This window comes from Girardinichthys multiradiatus, chromosome 3 (genome assembly GCF_021462225.1).
Source record: "Girardinichthys multiradiatus isolate DD_20200921_A chromosome 3, DD_fGirMul_XY1, whole genome shotgun sequence".
NCBI classification, from domain to species: domain Eukaryota; kingdom Metazoa; phylum Chordata; class Actinopteri; order Cyprinodontiformes; family Goodeidae; genus Girardinichthys; species Girardinichthys multiradiatus.
In genome coordinates, this window is record NC_061796.1 from 43,618,522 (window position 1) to 43,636,017 (window position 17,496).

General features: G+C 37.3%; 1 protein-coding gene across 1 annotated transcript; it reads right to left on the reverse strand.

Moving 5' to 3' along the window:
- Positions 1-5,203: 5,203 nt before the first annotated feature.
- On the reverse strand, positions 5,204-17,019 carry LOC124866155 (C-type lectin domain family 4 member G-like). The gene is made up of 8 exons (XM_047361832.1): positions 16,890-17,019; positions 15,254-15,331; positions 7,936-8,013; positions 7,024-7,137; positions 6,193-6,669; positions 5,917-6,080; positions 5,655-5,767; positions 5,204-5,578 (listed from the first exon to the last, which is right to left on the reverse strand). Exons 1-8 carry the CDS (start codon positions 16,954-16,956, stop codon positions 5,449-5,451), a joined length of 1,221 nt encoding a protein of 406 aa, XP_047217788.1. The 5' UTR covers positions 16,957-17,019; the 3' UTR covers positions 5,204-5,448.
- Between the last annotated feature and the right edge of the window lie 477 nt (positions 17,020-17,496).

Consider the following 17,496-nt stretch of genomic DNA (forward strand, 5'->3'; position numbering starts at 1 on the left):
GTCTAAGGAAACCCAGCACATAGCATCGAGTCAGTGACTTGCAGCAGTCACTCCTCCTGGGCGAGCATGTAGCAACAGTGGGCAGTCACTGGCATTGACTTTGCAGCAATCCCTCATACTGAGTATGCATGTAGCGACAGTGGAGAGGAAAAGCTCCCTTTTAACAGGAAGAAACCTCCAGCAGAACCAGGCTCAGTGTGAGCCTCCATCTGCCACGACCGACTGGGGGTTTGAGAGAACAGAGCAGAGACAGAAAAAGAACACAGAAGCACTGATCCAGGAGTACCTTCTATGGGAATGAAAAGTAAATGTTAATCGATGTAGCTCCTTTAGTCATTTCACCTCGAAAGAAAGAACAGATAAACTCTGAGCCAGTTTTCAAGGTTAAAGTCTGAAAGAGAGCACATAGAGTTAGTCACAGTTAAGCTCAGTCAATTGCCATGTCTAGGAGAGAGAAAGGGTTAAACACTGAAAGACAGGGCCATGTGGATCATCGGTAGAGGGTGAGCATTAAGTTGTTGCCAGCAGAAGCTTGGATGATGCCCCTCTCCAGAAAGGTAACACAGGTAGACACAGAGTCAGGCCAGGTGTAGCTTCTAGGAAGAGAAAAGAGAGAGAACAAAGTTAAAAGCTGAAATAACAGCAAATAATGCAAAATAGGAGAGTAGTGTGAGAATGTTGCGAAGAGGGTGAAAGTGGTCATTATGTCCTCCAGCAGCCTAAGCCTATAGCAGCATACTACAGAGATAGCTCAGGATAAACTGAGCCACTCTAACTATAAGCTTTATCAAAAAGGAAAGTTTTAAGCCTAGCCTTAAAAGTAGACAGGGTGTCTGCCTCACGGACCAAAACCGGGAGCTGGTTCCACAGGAGAGGAGCCTGATAACTAAAGGATCTGCCTCCCATTCTACTTCTAGAGACTCTAGGAACCACCAGTAAACCTGCAGTCTGAGAATGAAGTGCCCTGTTAGGAACATATGGACCAATCAGATCTCTGATGTATGATGGAGCTAGATCATTAAGGGCTTTATATGTGAGGAGGAGAATTTTAAATTCTATTCTGGATTTAACAGGGAGCCAATGAAGGGAAGCTAAAGTAAGGGAAATATGATCTCTCTTTTTAATTTTCATCAGAACTCTTGCTGCAGCATTTTGAATCAGTTGAAGGCTTTTAACTGCATTTTGTGGACATCCTGATAGTAAAGAATTACAATAGTCCAGCCTTGAAGTAACAAATGCATGGACTAGTTTTTCAGCGTCACTTCTGGATAGGATATTTCTAATTTTGGCAATGTTCCGGAAGTGAAAGAAGGAAATCCTAGAAACCTGTTTAATATGGGATTTAAATGACATGTCCTGGTCAAAAGTAACACCAAGGTGTTTTACTTTATTACCGGAGGTCAATTTAATGCCATCCAGGTTAAGTGATTGACTAAGCAGTTTCTTTTTTAAAGACTACGGTCCAAAGACGACAACTTCTGTCTTGTCTGAATTTAGAAGCAGAAAATTTAAAGTCATCCAAGAGGTCAATTTAATGCCATCAGAGATCTGATTGTTCCATATATTCCTAACAGAGCACTTCGTTCTCAGGCTGCAGGTTTGCTGGTGGTTCCTTCCTGTGACACCTTCCTGGAGGGGGGATTGTCCAAGCTTCTGCTGGCAACAACTTAATGCTCACCTTCTACAGATGATCCACTTGGCCCTGTCTTTCAGTGTTTAACCCTTTCTCTCTTCTAGACATAGCTACTGACTAATCTTCTACTGTAACTAACTCTATGTGCTCTCTTTCAGACTCTAACCTTGAAAAGTGGATCAGAGTTTATCTGTTTTTTCTTCCTAGATGAAACCACTAAAGGAGCTACATCCATTAAAATGTACTTTTCCTTCCCATAGAAAGTTCTCCTGGATCAGGGCTTCTGTGTTATTTTTGTGTCTCTGCTCTGTTCTCTCAAACCCCCAGTCGGTTGTGGCAGATGGCCGCTCACACTGAGTCTGGTTCTGGTTCTGCTGGAGGTTTCTTCCTGTTAAAAGGGAGCTTTTCCTCTCCACTGTCGCTACATGCATGCTCAGTATGAGGGATTGCTGCAAAGTCAATGCCAGTGACTGCCCACTGTCGCTACATGCTCGCCCAGGAGGAGTGACTACTGCAAGTCACTGACTCGATGCTATGTGCTGAGTTTCCTTAGACAGAAAAACGTTTTAACCAATTTGAATAAATAACTGAATCTGACTGCACTGTTTGATAGTTAGAACTAATTGGAATGTATCTGTATGATTGACTGAATTGACGTTGTGAAGTGCCTTAAGACAACATGTGTTGTGAATTGGCGCTATATAAATAAAACTGAATTGAATTGAAAACTACACACTGAAAAAGCACAGTCACTGATCCATATTTTTTCCATTTCGGACTCAACAGAAGTTGAACAATAACCTTTGTTGGTTATATACTAGGGCTCAATTTTGCAAAGGATGTGAACAACAGTGAAGGATTTTAATATACAATGTTTTCAGCTTGTGGTCCAGTTTTCAGATTGTTCCTATTACTGTCTTCTTCTGAGGATAACTCTGCATGCCCAGGTAGTCCTGTTCTGTGCAATAATACTTATCTGTAGGCCCAAAGCCGATATACTATAGTAATATAGAACTTGTTCAAAGAAAGACATTGGATCTAATTCTGTTGCTAATTACACATCTACTCTTTGCCCTTTATTTTGTGTAACCAGAATCTGTTTTTTATAAACGTTGGCATCCTTTTGTCAGAAAATTACACTGTAGCAAATCTATTTATATAAATTAACTTCTTTTCATTTGTAGAACAAAGTTCTGCTGATCTGCGAATTCAATTCAGTTTTTTTATATAGCACCAATTCTCAACACATGTCATCTCAAGGCAAATTACAAAGTCAATTCAATCAAATCATACAGCTTTAAGTTGGGTACATACATTCAACTTAATCCTAACTATCAATCAGTGCAGTCAGATTCCGTTCATTATTCAAATTGGTTAAAAGGTTTTTCTATATGAGGAAACCCAGCAGATTGCATCAAGTCAGTGACTTGCAGCATTCAGTCCTCCTGGATGAGTATGTAGAGACAGTGGACAGTGGCTTGCATTGACTTTGCAGCAATCCCTCATACTGAGCATGCATGTAGCGACAGTGGAGAGGAAAACTCCCTATTAACAAGAAGAAACCTCCACCAGAACCAGACTCAGTGTGACTGACCGTCTGCCACGACTGACTGGGGGTTTGAGAGAACAGAGCAGAGACAAAAAACAACACAGAAGCACTAATCCAGTAGTACATTTTACGGGAAAAAAGTCAAACATTAATGGTTATAGCTCCTTTAGAGGCTTCACCTAGGAGAGAAAGACAGCTAAGCAGATGAACTCTGAGCCAGTTTTTAAGTCTAGAGGATGAAAGAGAGCACATACAGTCAGTCACAGTAGACACTCAGCCAGTAGGTTTGTCTAGGAGAGACTGGATTAAACACTGAAAGACAAGGCCAAGTGGATCATCTGTATAAGGTGAGCATTAAGTCGTTGGCAGCAGCAGCTTGGCCGATGTCCCCCTCCAGGAAGGCGCCACAGCTAGACCAGGTCAGGTGTAGCTTAGGAGAGAAAATACAGAGAGAGAACATAGAATTAAAAGCTGAAATAACAGCAAATAACGTAAAATTGGAGAGTAGTATGATAATGTAGCAGAGAGAGTGAAAGTGGTCATTACATAAATGGGAAATTAAAAAATCTTAGTTCTTGTGACATTCAGTTTTATTAAAAATATCACTGAAATGTGATCATTCAAAATAATGAGAGAAAATATATACAGCATTTTATTGTTATTATTATCAGGTGTTTGTTGTTGAAAGAATGAGAACAATAATACGGACATAAATAAATGAGCCTGATTTACAGCAGCAGCATATTTATGGCAACAAATTTATTGAGTCTTCACTGTAACTGTTTCATAGAGGTTAGTGAAGCTTTTACCACATAAAATGATTTTTCTTTGTTGCATAAATTTCACTTGTAGTTCATATATTGCTCTAGATTGGGGTGAAATTAATCACAGAACATAAAGCTTGTGTGAGATGAAAAGCATTTGGACAGAACTCCGGTTTAAAAAAAGTGAAGCCATACTGAAGCATCTCCATTTAGGAACCTCTGCCGACTCACTGTGGTTTTTAGTTTTGTGTTAACATACTTGACAAGAAATAAAAAAATAACTTTTGGTAAATGTGGGTAAGCTGATGTCTCAGCACTCGAAAGCCTGAGAATCTTACAAACAAAATGGTCAACAAACAGACATTTTTCTCAGGCTGACAGATGAAAACAGCAAACCGTTGTCTTAATATGTTGCCTGTATTCACATGAAAATATTTTATAATGTCCTATGGAGGTGTAAATATGACCTCTTTAACAGATACAGTCTTCTTCTCACAGATCCAGGCATTCTTCAGGTCACAGCTGACTGATCTCCATTCTTGGTTTTGGAGAGAAGTTACACACTGACCATCAGCTGCATTATGTCTTATCCACTCCCTGAAGAATAACGATAGTTAGATATAAGTTTACTGATATTTCATTCATAGGGTAAGAAAGTGACTCTTACTGATTGGCTAGTTCAGTTCCATTGATCTATTTCCATTTTCCTTGAACAGCTCTCAGACCAATCCAGTATCGGTTAATTCCTGTTTCAGCAGGACTTATTTGATTGATGGGATCCTAAGATTAAGATGCAAATAATAAACACAGACATTTAAAAACTATTTTAATTTTCAAACCTCATCAGGTCAATACCAATTTTAAAAAATGGCGTCTGGTAAAGTTTTTGTTTGTTTATTTTGTTTATTTTGTCTTGATGTTTTAGGTTAGATCGAGAGATCTATTGAGAAACCATCACAGCTTTATCTTTTTTGGGGATGATTTCAAACTCCACAGCATGTCAGCAACTTCTTCTCAGGCTTCTGCATTTCTTCCATTTTTTTCTATGACGTTTTCAAGCTAAACAAACGCAAAACGACATCTGTAGGACAATCTGACCTACAGCAGAAACTCAGGAGAACATGCTCGCATAGAGACAGAGTTACTTCCAAACCCAGATCGTTTGCTTTAATATGAACAGAAATATGATCATCTTTGTGCAGCTCAGGATCAAAAGCAGGGCTCATAGATGTTTGATGAAAAGTATGACAGGGAAAATGGCAGGAAGAAAATACATTATTTTTATTCTCTATGACATCATTAAACAAGCAACAGCATCTAAATATGTACACGTATGATCACAACCATTAAAGAAAGTTAAAAACAAAGTGGACCTCCTAAAGTTCTGGTAATTTAAAATTCCTTCAAACACTATTTAAATTTATATATATTTATATTTATTTATATAATCATTGTTTATATTCTAGATAACTTGTCTCAGTCTCAGTCTAAAGATTTCATATTTAAACAGATAAAGCCTTCTTCTGACAGATCCATGCGTTCCTTTCATTACACCTCACTGACTTCCATTCTTGTTTCTGGAGAGAAGTTACACATTGACCATCAGTTGCAGACTGCTGCTGCATCCAGGCTCTAAGGACAAACATCTGTTAGATCAAGGCTGATATATTTCTTTTATATAAAGTTTAATAAATAATGTATCTCTCACTGATTGGTCAGATCACTTCCATCGATCCATTTCCATTTCCCTTCTTCAACTCTGAGACCGATCCAGTATCCTTTGATGTCTTTATCAGCTGGACTGATTGTATTGACATAATTCTGAGGAGAACATCAGAAAATGTGACAAATTTAAACTTTTACATGCTGTCTCTATATTTACAAAATATAAATGAATTAACCATCCAGAATTATTGGAGGTTAACATTTTTTGCTCAGTGTTCATTCTCAATCCAGACTTCTAAAATTACCTTTTCAGGTTGATTAGACACAACAGTCAGGTCTGAATTCATGGTCCTGCACACATCTCGAGCACTTTCCCAGTTTCTTTGATTAGAGGGTGCAGCGTTATTATATGCATAACAGCTGGGAGATAGGAGTAACCAGCCATCTTGGCAAGAAGTGCAATTTCTCACTGAAAGTAAAGCATTCAGAAATTAAACATGACTCCATAATGTTATTAGTAGTTATTTGATGTCAAAATAATGTAGCTCAACACAAACCACTTGTCTAAGAACTGAACATACCTCCAGCTTTCTTAGGACAATAAGCATCAATGCTCCACTGAGCTTGACTGACATTGAGCTCATTCCAGGTTTTCTCCATGTTTTTTATGAGTTCTGTGAGGTTTTCTCTTTCTTTCCTCAGCCCCTCATTAAGCGACGTCAGATTGTGGTTTTCTTCAGTCAGCGTGGTGGTCTTGTTGTTTAAGGCGGTAGAGACAGCAGTCAGGTTGTTAAACTGAACTGTCAGATTCTGATAATCTGAACTGAGTTTGTTGTTGAGGTTGGTCAGGTTGTGGTTTTCTGCAGTCAGCGTGGTGGTCTTGTTGTTTAAGGCGGTAGAGACAGCAGTCAGGTTGTTAAACTGAACTGTCAGATTCTGATAATCTGAACTGAGTTTGTTGTTGAGGTTGGTCAGATTGTGGTTTTCTTCCAGAAGAACCTTTTGCTGTGATTTCACCTGATTCAGCTCCCTTGCAGCGCTCTCATGAACTGTTGCAACTAGACAATGAAAATTGCTTTATTAAGAAAAACTATGAATGCAACTTTAATTTTTATTTGTTGTTTTAGAGTTCCATTCTATTTTCTGGCTCACTTCAGAAAAATCAGTCTTTTGAAAAATATAGTCAAATATAATGCTTCTTAAAGGTAAAGCTAACTGAAATGAATACCCAACATCTAATTTATTCACCAATTAAAATAGATTTTTCGGCTAACTGAAATAGACGATGCATCGTAATTCCATTTTCAAATTTGTTTTGTTCCAAGAATGAACTTATAAAGTAATGAGAAAGACTAAATCTGAGGTCATACAGAAGTAGCCACATTCATGGCCTTCTTGTTTCACACACTTACAATAAACACAGACTCCAATGATGCTCAGCACCAAAATGACACAGAGAGTCCCAAAACAGGAAGCCAGCAGCTGATAGCGGCGACATCTTTCTGCTGCCTTGTCTGACAGAAATCCTGCAGAGATTAAAACAACAAAGATGGACTTTAAAACCTGAAGTAGCAGAAACCTCTACTGCCCTTTCTGCCTGTCAGTGGCTGGAAATATAATCTTTATACTTCATTATCAAAAAGATAAAGGTGGTTTTGCCTAAAATTATTCATACTCCTGGCAGATTTAAATTTGAAATATTTTTTTACTGAGTTAACAGTTTTTGTCCTCATAAGAAATGAGACAGGCATCTCTAAAAATGCTTTTTGCATGTTTACAGTGGTATTTTGATTTATCTTTGGTGAGAATCTCTAAATGTTGGAGGTTGGACATCCTGGTAGAAGAAACATTTGGTAAAAGTAAGATTATCTTAAACTTTAACCTGCCAGGGGTGTAAATAATTTTGGGCAGTAGTTGTAATATTTGCAGACGTAGCGACATTTTGTTAAGTAACAGGGATCATATGTACATTTCTGAAAAATGACCATTAAGTAAGTTAATGAATACAGACTTGAAATAGGCACAGTCAGTTGGATCATTCTATTTGTAAGTGTTCTTTAGCTAACCACATAACTAACTGGATTTGTCAAGAATGCACCAGTTTTATAACACATAATCTGAGCGTTGCTGCTGCAGGGGAATACAATGTTTCCACATTTATTGAAGCAAATAATGAAATCAGTGGAAGGTAGGTGGGCTAAAGCCTTAGCAGCTCCATTTCCTTTACTAATATAAAGCGGCGTAACTTTAACTGCAAACTAGTTTTCTTTGAGTGAAAACATCAATAATAAATTTTGTTTTTTATTCAGTTTTTTGAAACTTACCACTTTTGTCAGGAGTTTGCTGAACTCTTTCATTCCGCTTCTGCACGTTAACATACACAGCATCTTCAACTGCTTTAGCTGAAAAGTTTGAAATTTTAAGTTGTTACAAGTCAACTAATCCAAACAGGGATCTTCTGTCAGGGTCTGGGAATTTCTGTTTGTTTCGTTTTTTCTTGCCTGCTATTTACTTTGCTCAGTCCATAGGTGGCGTCGGAGCTCATGAGTGCAGAGGTGACAGGTGTTCCATATCCTGCTGATTGCTACTGGGAGCATTTAAGCAGGAGGCTGCCAGTACTTCACCACCTGAGTGTTAACCAACAGTGGTAACAGACTCTCGCCAGACCTCTGCTTTGTGTTTTTGCTGAGCCTCAACTAACCTTTGTGTGTCCTCCTTCTCAGGTTGATTTCAAGCCCTGGCTTTGTTTCCAGTTTGTTTTCCGACTTCTGGATTAAGTGAGTTTCCTGACCCTTGGACAAGGAGTCTTCAGGATCAAGGTTCAAGTCTCCAGTTACCCTTTTCGGACTGTTGTGATTATGAATCTGAGAATATTATTTAATATTAATATTTTATTAAATAATATTTTGGTGTGTTAAGGGTCGTCCTGTGAATACCAGCCCATTAAGGCGATGGTATTAGGACAAAATAGAAAGGTGTGAGACAAGCTCTGACATTATTGAACAGCATAAACTCTGCACACATGGAATGAATTCACACAATTTCTTAAAATACAAGAATTTATTAACAATAAGTCAACTCAAAGCCAAACATATTTCAATCAACAAACTCTTTACTATGCTAAAACAATCCAACTAAACTACCAAGCAGAATTAAAGAATAACGAAGACTAATGGACTATGTACAATATAAACAAGTTGATTAAAGATGATTGAAAACCATGAACAAAAGAGTGATGCAACATTACCATGCAATGTTTATGTTTGAGAACCAAGGATTATCTTGAAGAATCTGGAAGTGAAGTTAAGTTAGTCTTGGAACTAACTGAGGCAATAATCAGCAAACGTTTAGACAACCAATCACAATGCAAGATCAGATAAAATATTATTTTATTAAAATAATGTTTTAAAGAAAGGTTTCCTGAATAAAACCAACCTTCTGGATGACTAATTCTCAACAGGGTCTCATTAGCTGCCTTTATTTATTAAAATAATATTTAATGAAATATTATTAATCGAAATGGTAAAATATTTAAGGAAGTATTTTGGAAAAGAGCCAAATCTTTCTGGAGAAATGGGCTTAATGGTGTTTACTTAGTTATCAAATTTAGTAAAATGATGTTAGGGACACAGTTACTGGATTGAAATCTAAACCTTTCTGGGTAAATATTTGGCAGCAAGCACGTGTCCTTAGCTGTTAGCAGTTGAAGCTAACAAAGAAGCTGATAGCTTAGCACCAGAATCAAACACACACCTTTAAAAATACCCTTAAAAAAAGGGATAAAATGCATAAGCGCGGCAGCACGTTATGATTAACGCGGTCCCCCCCTTCCTGAGTTGCATGAAGTCATTTAAATGCAATTTATTTTGAATGTTCCAGAAAGGTTTGTACCGGAGTTGTAAATATTATCTAAACGTTTTCATTTTGTGAAGTTTGGTTGTGTTTGTGTTGAACTCAGCTATCTTGGTGCTAGCAGACTATCTGCAGCACACGTGCTCAGGTTGTGTTCTTTGTATGTTTTTAAAGTTAAGACGCACTTTATCAAAGGGTGATTTTAAACAGAATATTGATGATAACGCGCTGTCCGCGCTTATGCATTTTAACCCTTTTATTAACCCTGGTATTTTTAAAGGTGTGTGTTTGATTCTGGTGCTAAATAATATTTACCCAGAAAGGTTTAGTTTTCATTCCAGTAAATAATGTATCCCTAACATTAATTTACTAAATTTGATAACTAAGTAAACACCATTAAGCCCCATTTCTCCAGAAAGATTTGGCTTCTTCCAAAATATTCCCTTAATAATATTTCATTAAATATTATTTTAATAAATAAAGGCAGCTAATGATTCCCCGTTGAGAATTAGTCATCCAGAAGGTTGGTTTTATTCAGCAGATCATTCTTAAAACATTATTTTATTAAAATAATATTTTATCTGATCTTGCATTGTGATTGGTTGTTTAAACGTTTGCTGATTATTGCCTAAGTTGGTTCCAAGACTAACTTCACTTCACTTCCAGATTCTTCAAGATAATCCTTGGTTCTCAAACATAAACATTGCATGGTAATGTTGCATCACTCTTTTGTTCATGATTTTCAATCATCTTTAATCAACTTGTTTATATTGTACATAGTCCATTAGTCTTCGTTATTCTTTAATTCTGCTCGGTAGTTTAGTTGGATTGTTTTAGCATAGTAAAGAGTTTGTTGATTGAAATATGTTTGACTTTGAGTTGACTTATTTTTGTTAATAAATTCTTGTATTTTAAGAAATTGTGTGAAGTTTAGTGCAGAGTTTACGCTGTTCAATAATGTCAGAGCTCGTCTCACACCTTTCTATTTTGTCCTAATACCATCACCTTACTGGGCTGGTATTCACAGGACAACCCTTAACAGATAAAATATTATTTGATAAAATATTAATATTAAATAATATTCTCAGATTCATAATCCCAATAGCAGCAAATACTGTACTAGTTCAAAAAACGTAATAGAGAATTTAGAAAACTGAACGGATTGAAAAATATGACCCAAACAGAATATATAGATATCTATGCAGCACCTGGAGAGACTAAATTCAACTTGTTTGCACTCCGACAGAGTCCAAGTACACAACAAAATGTATTTAAAGGCTACACGTGTCCTCTTTAAAACTGTAGAACACCACAAGGATTGGAGTTTGAGAACCCAATGTAACATTTATTAAACTAAATTCAAATTCTTTTCGAACTTACCTTTTGAGTCAGATGTCTGCTGAGCTGTTTTATCATTACTTAACTTAGTGCATATGATCGCATAATCTTATGACACCCTTGGATCCAGTTTGAAGAGTTTATGGCTGTTTGCCAGCAAAGAGACATTAGCACGCTGTCTCACCGGCCAGCCTCGCACAGATTCCGGATGGTAGAGAAAGGACCATTGGAAAGGTGGGGCCCAACATCCCCCCTTTTAGTTCCGAAGAATGGGTCCCAACAGGACAAACTTCTAGTTGGCAGCTTCCTGACTCCACGATCAGCCGGGCCAAAACACATCAAACCCTGGTTACATCCAATCTGCTCTCATCCAAGTACCTCGATCTGGTGCTCCACACCACCGTTTTATGGTGCGTTTGTAACATAGTTAAAATGGTTCGGGTTAAATTCTGCTAATATGCACCATCTGCTGGTCAAAAGTTATACTGCATTCACTCGGAAAGAGTAAAGTATTATGGGTAATCCTCAAAGCCATGAGGATTTCTGACGAGGTAACACGTCTCTGTTATGTCTGATAAAGAAATGTTGTTATAGTACCTATAAAGTATGTTTATGGTCTCCAGTTTTTGCATATTATCGAACTAAGTTTATTGTAGGTTAAAATTGTTCTGTCGTTATTGTCGAGTTTTAGAAGTGTTTAGCTTGTGTGAAAGCACAGTGAGAAATTCCCACACAGTAACACTGACTCTTTCTTGTAGAAAGAGCGCTTGTTTTTTTCTGCCAGAAACTGACTTTACCTCGATGCTCATTGTGTGAAATGCAGGTATGTCTTACTAAAACACTTTATTATTGTAGTAGATGGTTAGCCCTAAGATTGAGTTTAATATACAGAATTTTATATAAAAGGAGAGTTCATTTAATTTCTTTACATTGTTCAAAAATGTAAGTTTATAAAATCTTTAAAAAAAAGGGCATCCAATAAATAAAATGTCAACATTTTATTTTATTTTCAAAACAATTTAATTGACTTCTTTATTTTCTTTGGAAAGAACACCCACCGGTTGTTCCCTTATTGTGAAAAACATGCACTATACGATCACTGTAACTCCCAATAATTGTATTGTGGTTATTAAGTATTATGGATAATCCAAAAAGCAATGAGGATTTCTGACGAGAAAGAGCGCTTGTTTTTTCTGCCAGAGATTGACTTTACCTCGATGCTCATCGTGTGAAATGCAGATGGAGTTTTAAAGACAACTGATGCCACAGTTCAAGCGGCCCTTGTGATTATTGCTACACCAGAGAAGCCACCAGGGGTGCATGGGTCACATTGGTGCCGTGACCCGTCCAGGACTACGCCGGACCGGGCTGGTGACTTCTGGTCTTCACGTCGCTGGGCTCCACTGTGCTGTCTGGGTTGTCAACATTAGTTTAAATAGTGAGTCTGGTGTATTTACAAGCTCATGTGAAGTGTTTTTCTTTTTTTGATTACTCTTGGGCTTTCCTTCAAATGAGCTTCAGTAATTTTGGAGAATCAAACACGACTCCACTCTCTGTTGGTAGAGGTAGAAGGTTCTTTAACGCCACTATCCCATTTTCTCTGGGTGACCAATATTGGGACCCAGCCATGGATTTCAACATTAAAACTCCGGTATACACTTTTCTGGAATTTTCTAAATAAATTGCATTTAACTGACTTCCAGCAACTGAGGAAAGGGGGGTAGCGGCAGACTTCCCATGATGCCTCTGTCTGAATAAGAGCACCCCTCTCCAACAAGCCGACCTCTTCCACGCTGGTGATCATCGAGATAGGAGGGGAAACAAACGCGCTAATTTCTCTTTGCTGGCAAACAGACATAAACTCTTCAACTGGATCCAAGGATCTCATACAATCATCAATCATATGCAAAGTTAAGTACGAATGAAATACTGTCTGTGTATCTGGTATTTTCATTCATGAACGGGGAAATTAAGGTATAAGAATTGCTTACTTTCTCTCTGAGGCCTGCAGAAGCAAACTGTCCCAGAGAAGTTCCCTACAGAGACGCGGTCTCTACGAAGCCGAGCGGAGCGGTTTCCCAGTCTGGAAGGAAGACAGCAGAGACCCTATCACCGTGGTTACGGTAACGTGCAGCGTGGTTGGCGGACAGAACGGGCCGTCTTTCATCCACAGCTACGGAGGTTACCTAGAAGCTAACCGTTTGTTCACAGACCGGCCGACAGAACAGCCGCCACTCCCCACAGCTAAGGAGGTTAGCTGTAGCTAACCGTTTAAAGACTGTGGACGTTTCTTCAAACTTCTCCGCCTTGGACAACGTTCCTCACCACAGTTCATGAGGTTAAGTGTTTGGGCAGAATAACATAGAAGTGTGTTGGGACCCAGCCATGGATTTCAACATTAAACTCTGGTACGGACGTTTCTGGACCTTTCAAAATAAATTGCATTAACCTACTTCCAGCACAACTTAGGAATCGGGGGTAACAGCGGACTTCCCATGATCCCACTGCCTGCATAAAACCCCCACTTTCCCACAAGTCTTTCTCTTCCAAGCCGGTTTTCCTCAGGATAGGAGGGGAACAAAGCGCGCCGATGTCTCTTTGCTGGCAAACAGACATAAACTCTTCAACTGGATCCAAGGATGTCATACGATCATCCATCATATGCAAAGTTAAGTACGAATGAAATACTGTCTGTGTATCTGGTATTTTCATTCATGAACGGGGAAATTAAGGTCTAAGAGTTGCTTACTTTCTCTCTGAGGCCTGCAGAAGCAAATTGTCCCAGAGAAGTTTCCTACAGAGACGCGCGGTCTCTATGAAGCCGAGCAGAGCGGTCTTCCAGTCTGGAAGGAATACAGCAGACACCGCATCACCGTGTTAATGTGCAGTGTGGTTGGCGGACACAACGAGCCGTTTTTCATCCACAGCTGGAGGTTAGCGGGAACCTAACCCTTTGTTCACAGAGCACCTTCAACCCCCCACAGCTAAGGAGGTCAGCTGTGGCTAACCATTGTTCACTGATATCTTCTTCAAACTTAATCGTCGCTTGGACAACATTCCTCACAACAGTTCATGAGGTTAAATGTTTGGGCAGAGAGTAATAGAGAGATATTTAGGATGAAATTATCTAAACGTTTTTCATTTTGTGAAGTTTGGTTGTGTTTGTGTTGAACTCAGCTATCTTGGTGCTAGCAAACTATCTGCAGCACACGTGCTCAGGTTGTGTTCTTTGTATGTTTTTAAAGTTAAGACGCACTTTATCAAAGGGTGATTTTAAACAGAATATGGATGATAACGCGCTGTCCGCGCTTATGCATTTTAACCCTTTTATTAACCCTGGTATTTTTAAAGGTGTGTGTTTGATTCTGGTGCTAAATAATATTTACCCAGAAAGGTTTAGTTTTCATTCCAGTAAATAATGTATCCCTAACATCAATTTACTAAATTTGATAACTAAGTAAACACCATTAAGCCCCATTTCTCCAGAAAGATTTGGCTTCTTCCAAAATATTCCCTTAATAATATTTCATTAAATATTATTTTAATAAATAAAGGCAGCTAATGATTCCCCGTTGAGAATTAGTCATCCAGAAGGTTGGTTTTATTCAGCAAATCATTCTTTAAAACATTATTTTATTAAAATAATATTTTATCTGATCTTGCATTGTGATTGGTTGTTTAAACGTTTGCTGATTATTGCCTAAGTTGGTTCCAAGACTAACTTAACTTCACTTCCAGATTCTTCAAGATAATCCTTGATTCTCAAACATAAACATTGCATGTTAATGTTGCATCACTCTTTCGGTCATGATTTTCAATCATCTTTAATCAACTTGTTTATATTGTACATAGTCCATTAGTCTTCATTATTCTTTAATTCTGCTCAGTAGTTTAGTTGGATTATTTTAGCATAGTAAAGAGTTTGTTGATTGAAATATGTTTGACTTTGAATTCACTTATTTTTGTTAATAAATTCTTGTATTTTAAAAAATTGTGTGAAGTTTAGTGCAGAGTTTACACTGTTCAATAATGTCAGAGCTCGTCTCACACCTTTCTATTTTGTCCTAATACCATCGCCTTACTGGGCTGGTATTCACAGGACAACCCTTAACAGACGAAATATTATTTGATAAAATATTAATATTAAATAATATTCTCAGATTCATAATCCCAATAGCAGCAAATACTGTACTAGTTCAAAAAACGTAATAGAGAATTTAGAAAACTGAACGGATTGAAAAATATGACCCAAACAGAATATATAGATATCTATGCAGCACCTGGAGAGACTAAATTCAACTTGTTTGCACTCCGACAGAGTCCAAGTACACAACAAAATGTATTTAAAGGCTACAAGTGTCCTCTTTAAAACTGTAGAACACCACAAGGATTGGAGTTTGAGAACCCAATGTAACATTTATTAAACTAAATTCAAATTCTTTTCAAACTTACCTTTTGAGTCAGATGTCTGCTGAGCTGTTTCATTTCGCACCTTAACTTCATCGTAAACAGTTTCTTCCTCTTTTTGAGCTGAAATTATTGAAATATAAAGTAGAAGATAACTGGACTTCTTCTCTTGTTTCAAGAAACAAAAGAAGCGGCCTAATCTTGTTGTTCAAAAAGCAAGAGAAGAAGTCTAGTTGCCTTTTACTTGAATAGTTAGGATGGTCACGTCCTGGATGAGAGAATTTACACCAGCATCTCTCCTTTTCTTTGAGTGAAAACGTTAATAATAAATTGTGATTTTTCTTTGTTTTTTAAAATTACCATGGATATGTATATATGGAGTATAGCAGCCCACTGCTCCCTGTAAGGGATGGGTTAAATGCAGAGGACACATTTCATTGTAATGTACATGTGCAATGACCAATAAAGATGTTTATTATTATTATTTACTATATTGTCCATGCATTTAAAACAACTTTTAAAACACCCAACAACTGAACATTTAGACTGATCCACTTGTACCTTCAGCATACTTGAGCTTGGACTACAGAATCGCAGTGAGAAATAAAAATGGAGGATCAGCGAAATTTGTGTGACGTAATAGCTTAAAAAAGGTAATAGGGAATAGAAAAAACTAAACAGATTGAAAAATATAACCCAAACACAATATATAGATATCTACGCAGCACCTAGAGACTAAATTAAACTTTTCTGCACTCCTACAGACTCCAAGTTACACAACAAAATGAATTTAAGGGCTAGAAAAATAGATTTTGCATCATATGTCCCCTTTTAGTCTGTAGAACGAGGACTGAAGTATGTAAAAGTAATCTTTATTAAAATAAATAATTCATCGTGAACAGTTTCTTCCTCTTTTTGGGGTGAAATTATTGAAATATAAATAAATAAGAATTTTACTTGCTATCTTAAATACTCAAGTAGAAGACAACTGGACTTCTTCTCTTGTTTCAAGAAACAAAAGAAGCGGCCTAATCTTGTTCAAGAAGCGAGAGAAGTCGAGTTGCCTTTGCTTGAGTTCTTGGGATTGTAATGTCCTGGATGAGTGAGAATCTACATGAGCGTCTCTCCTTGCTGTACCTTCTCTGTATGATTCAGCATATTTGTAAAATGTATTTACAGCCTAAAAAAGAATGTTTCAACCATGACCTAAATTCCAAAATTATGCTCATTATAGTGATGGACTGATCATCAGATGGAAAATAAAATTTTTGAAGAGAACACAGACCTTTTGGGTTATTATTTATTATAGTGGAAATTTATAAGATAACAGCTGGACATTCTATACCTTTTGAAACAATTTTTGCTATTTAACATTAAACATACCTTACACATCTGTGACTCTGTGTGGATTGTTGTAACAATTTCACAGTCCTTATAAAGTAAAGCGCTGACGGACTCTAGTTGTTCTGTGTTTAAGTTAGCATATGTAGTATTTGCAGGGACTTACTCCTATCTTTTTACTTCCCTCGCCACTAATACTGCACATTTCAGAGAAGGACTCATTAAAATCTATATACACTGCAATTAAGAATGACTTCATAATCAAAGAAAATGACAGAATGATTAAAATCAGTTGTACCAGTTTTCTTCTCGGATGCATAAGTAAAGAAAATTAACTCACATTTTGATTGTGGTTGTTTCTTATTTTTGAACACCACTGCAGCATAGTTAACATTCTCCTCTGCCATCTCTTGTCTTTTAAAAATTACATGACAAACTGAAATTCCACTGGACTTGAGCAACTGAGCAACAGAAGAAGTGGTTATTACCTCTGAGCTCTTACAAAAAAAAAAAAAGAAACTTCTGCTTTTAGCTGAAAAAGACATTTGCATCAATTACAGAATTCAGAATCAACTTTGTTGGCCAAGTTTGTGTGTACAAACAAGGAATTTCACTTTGGTTTCCATTGCTCACATTTTATATTAAAGCCAATCCAAACAACACCCACAATGTGTTAAAACACTTAAATAAGTAGGACATGGAGCAACATGTACAAGTGTGTTTTTTTAAATATGTAAGAAGAGGAAAGGTTGGTTGTGATGGAGCACAGTGAAAAAAACAACTCCCTTTTTTTAGGATAAAAAACAATTTTCAGTTGTGAAAACCAAAAACTAGAAGTGTGACATATTATGGACAATATCTTAAAGCTGCAGTAGGTAACTTTTTTAAATTGTATTTTTTTACCTATTTGTTAAAACTGTAACTATGTCGTTAGTCCAGTATAAATT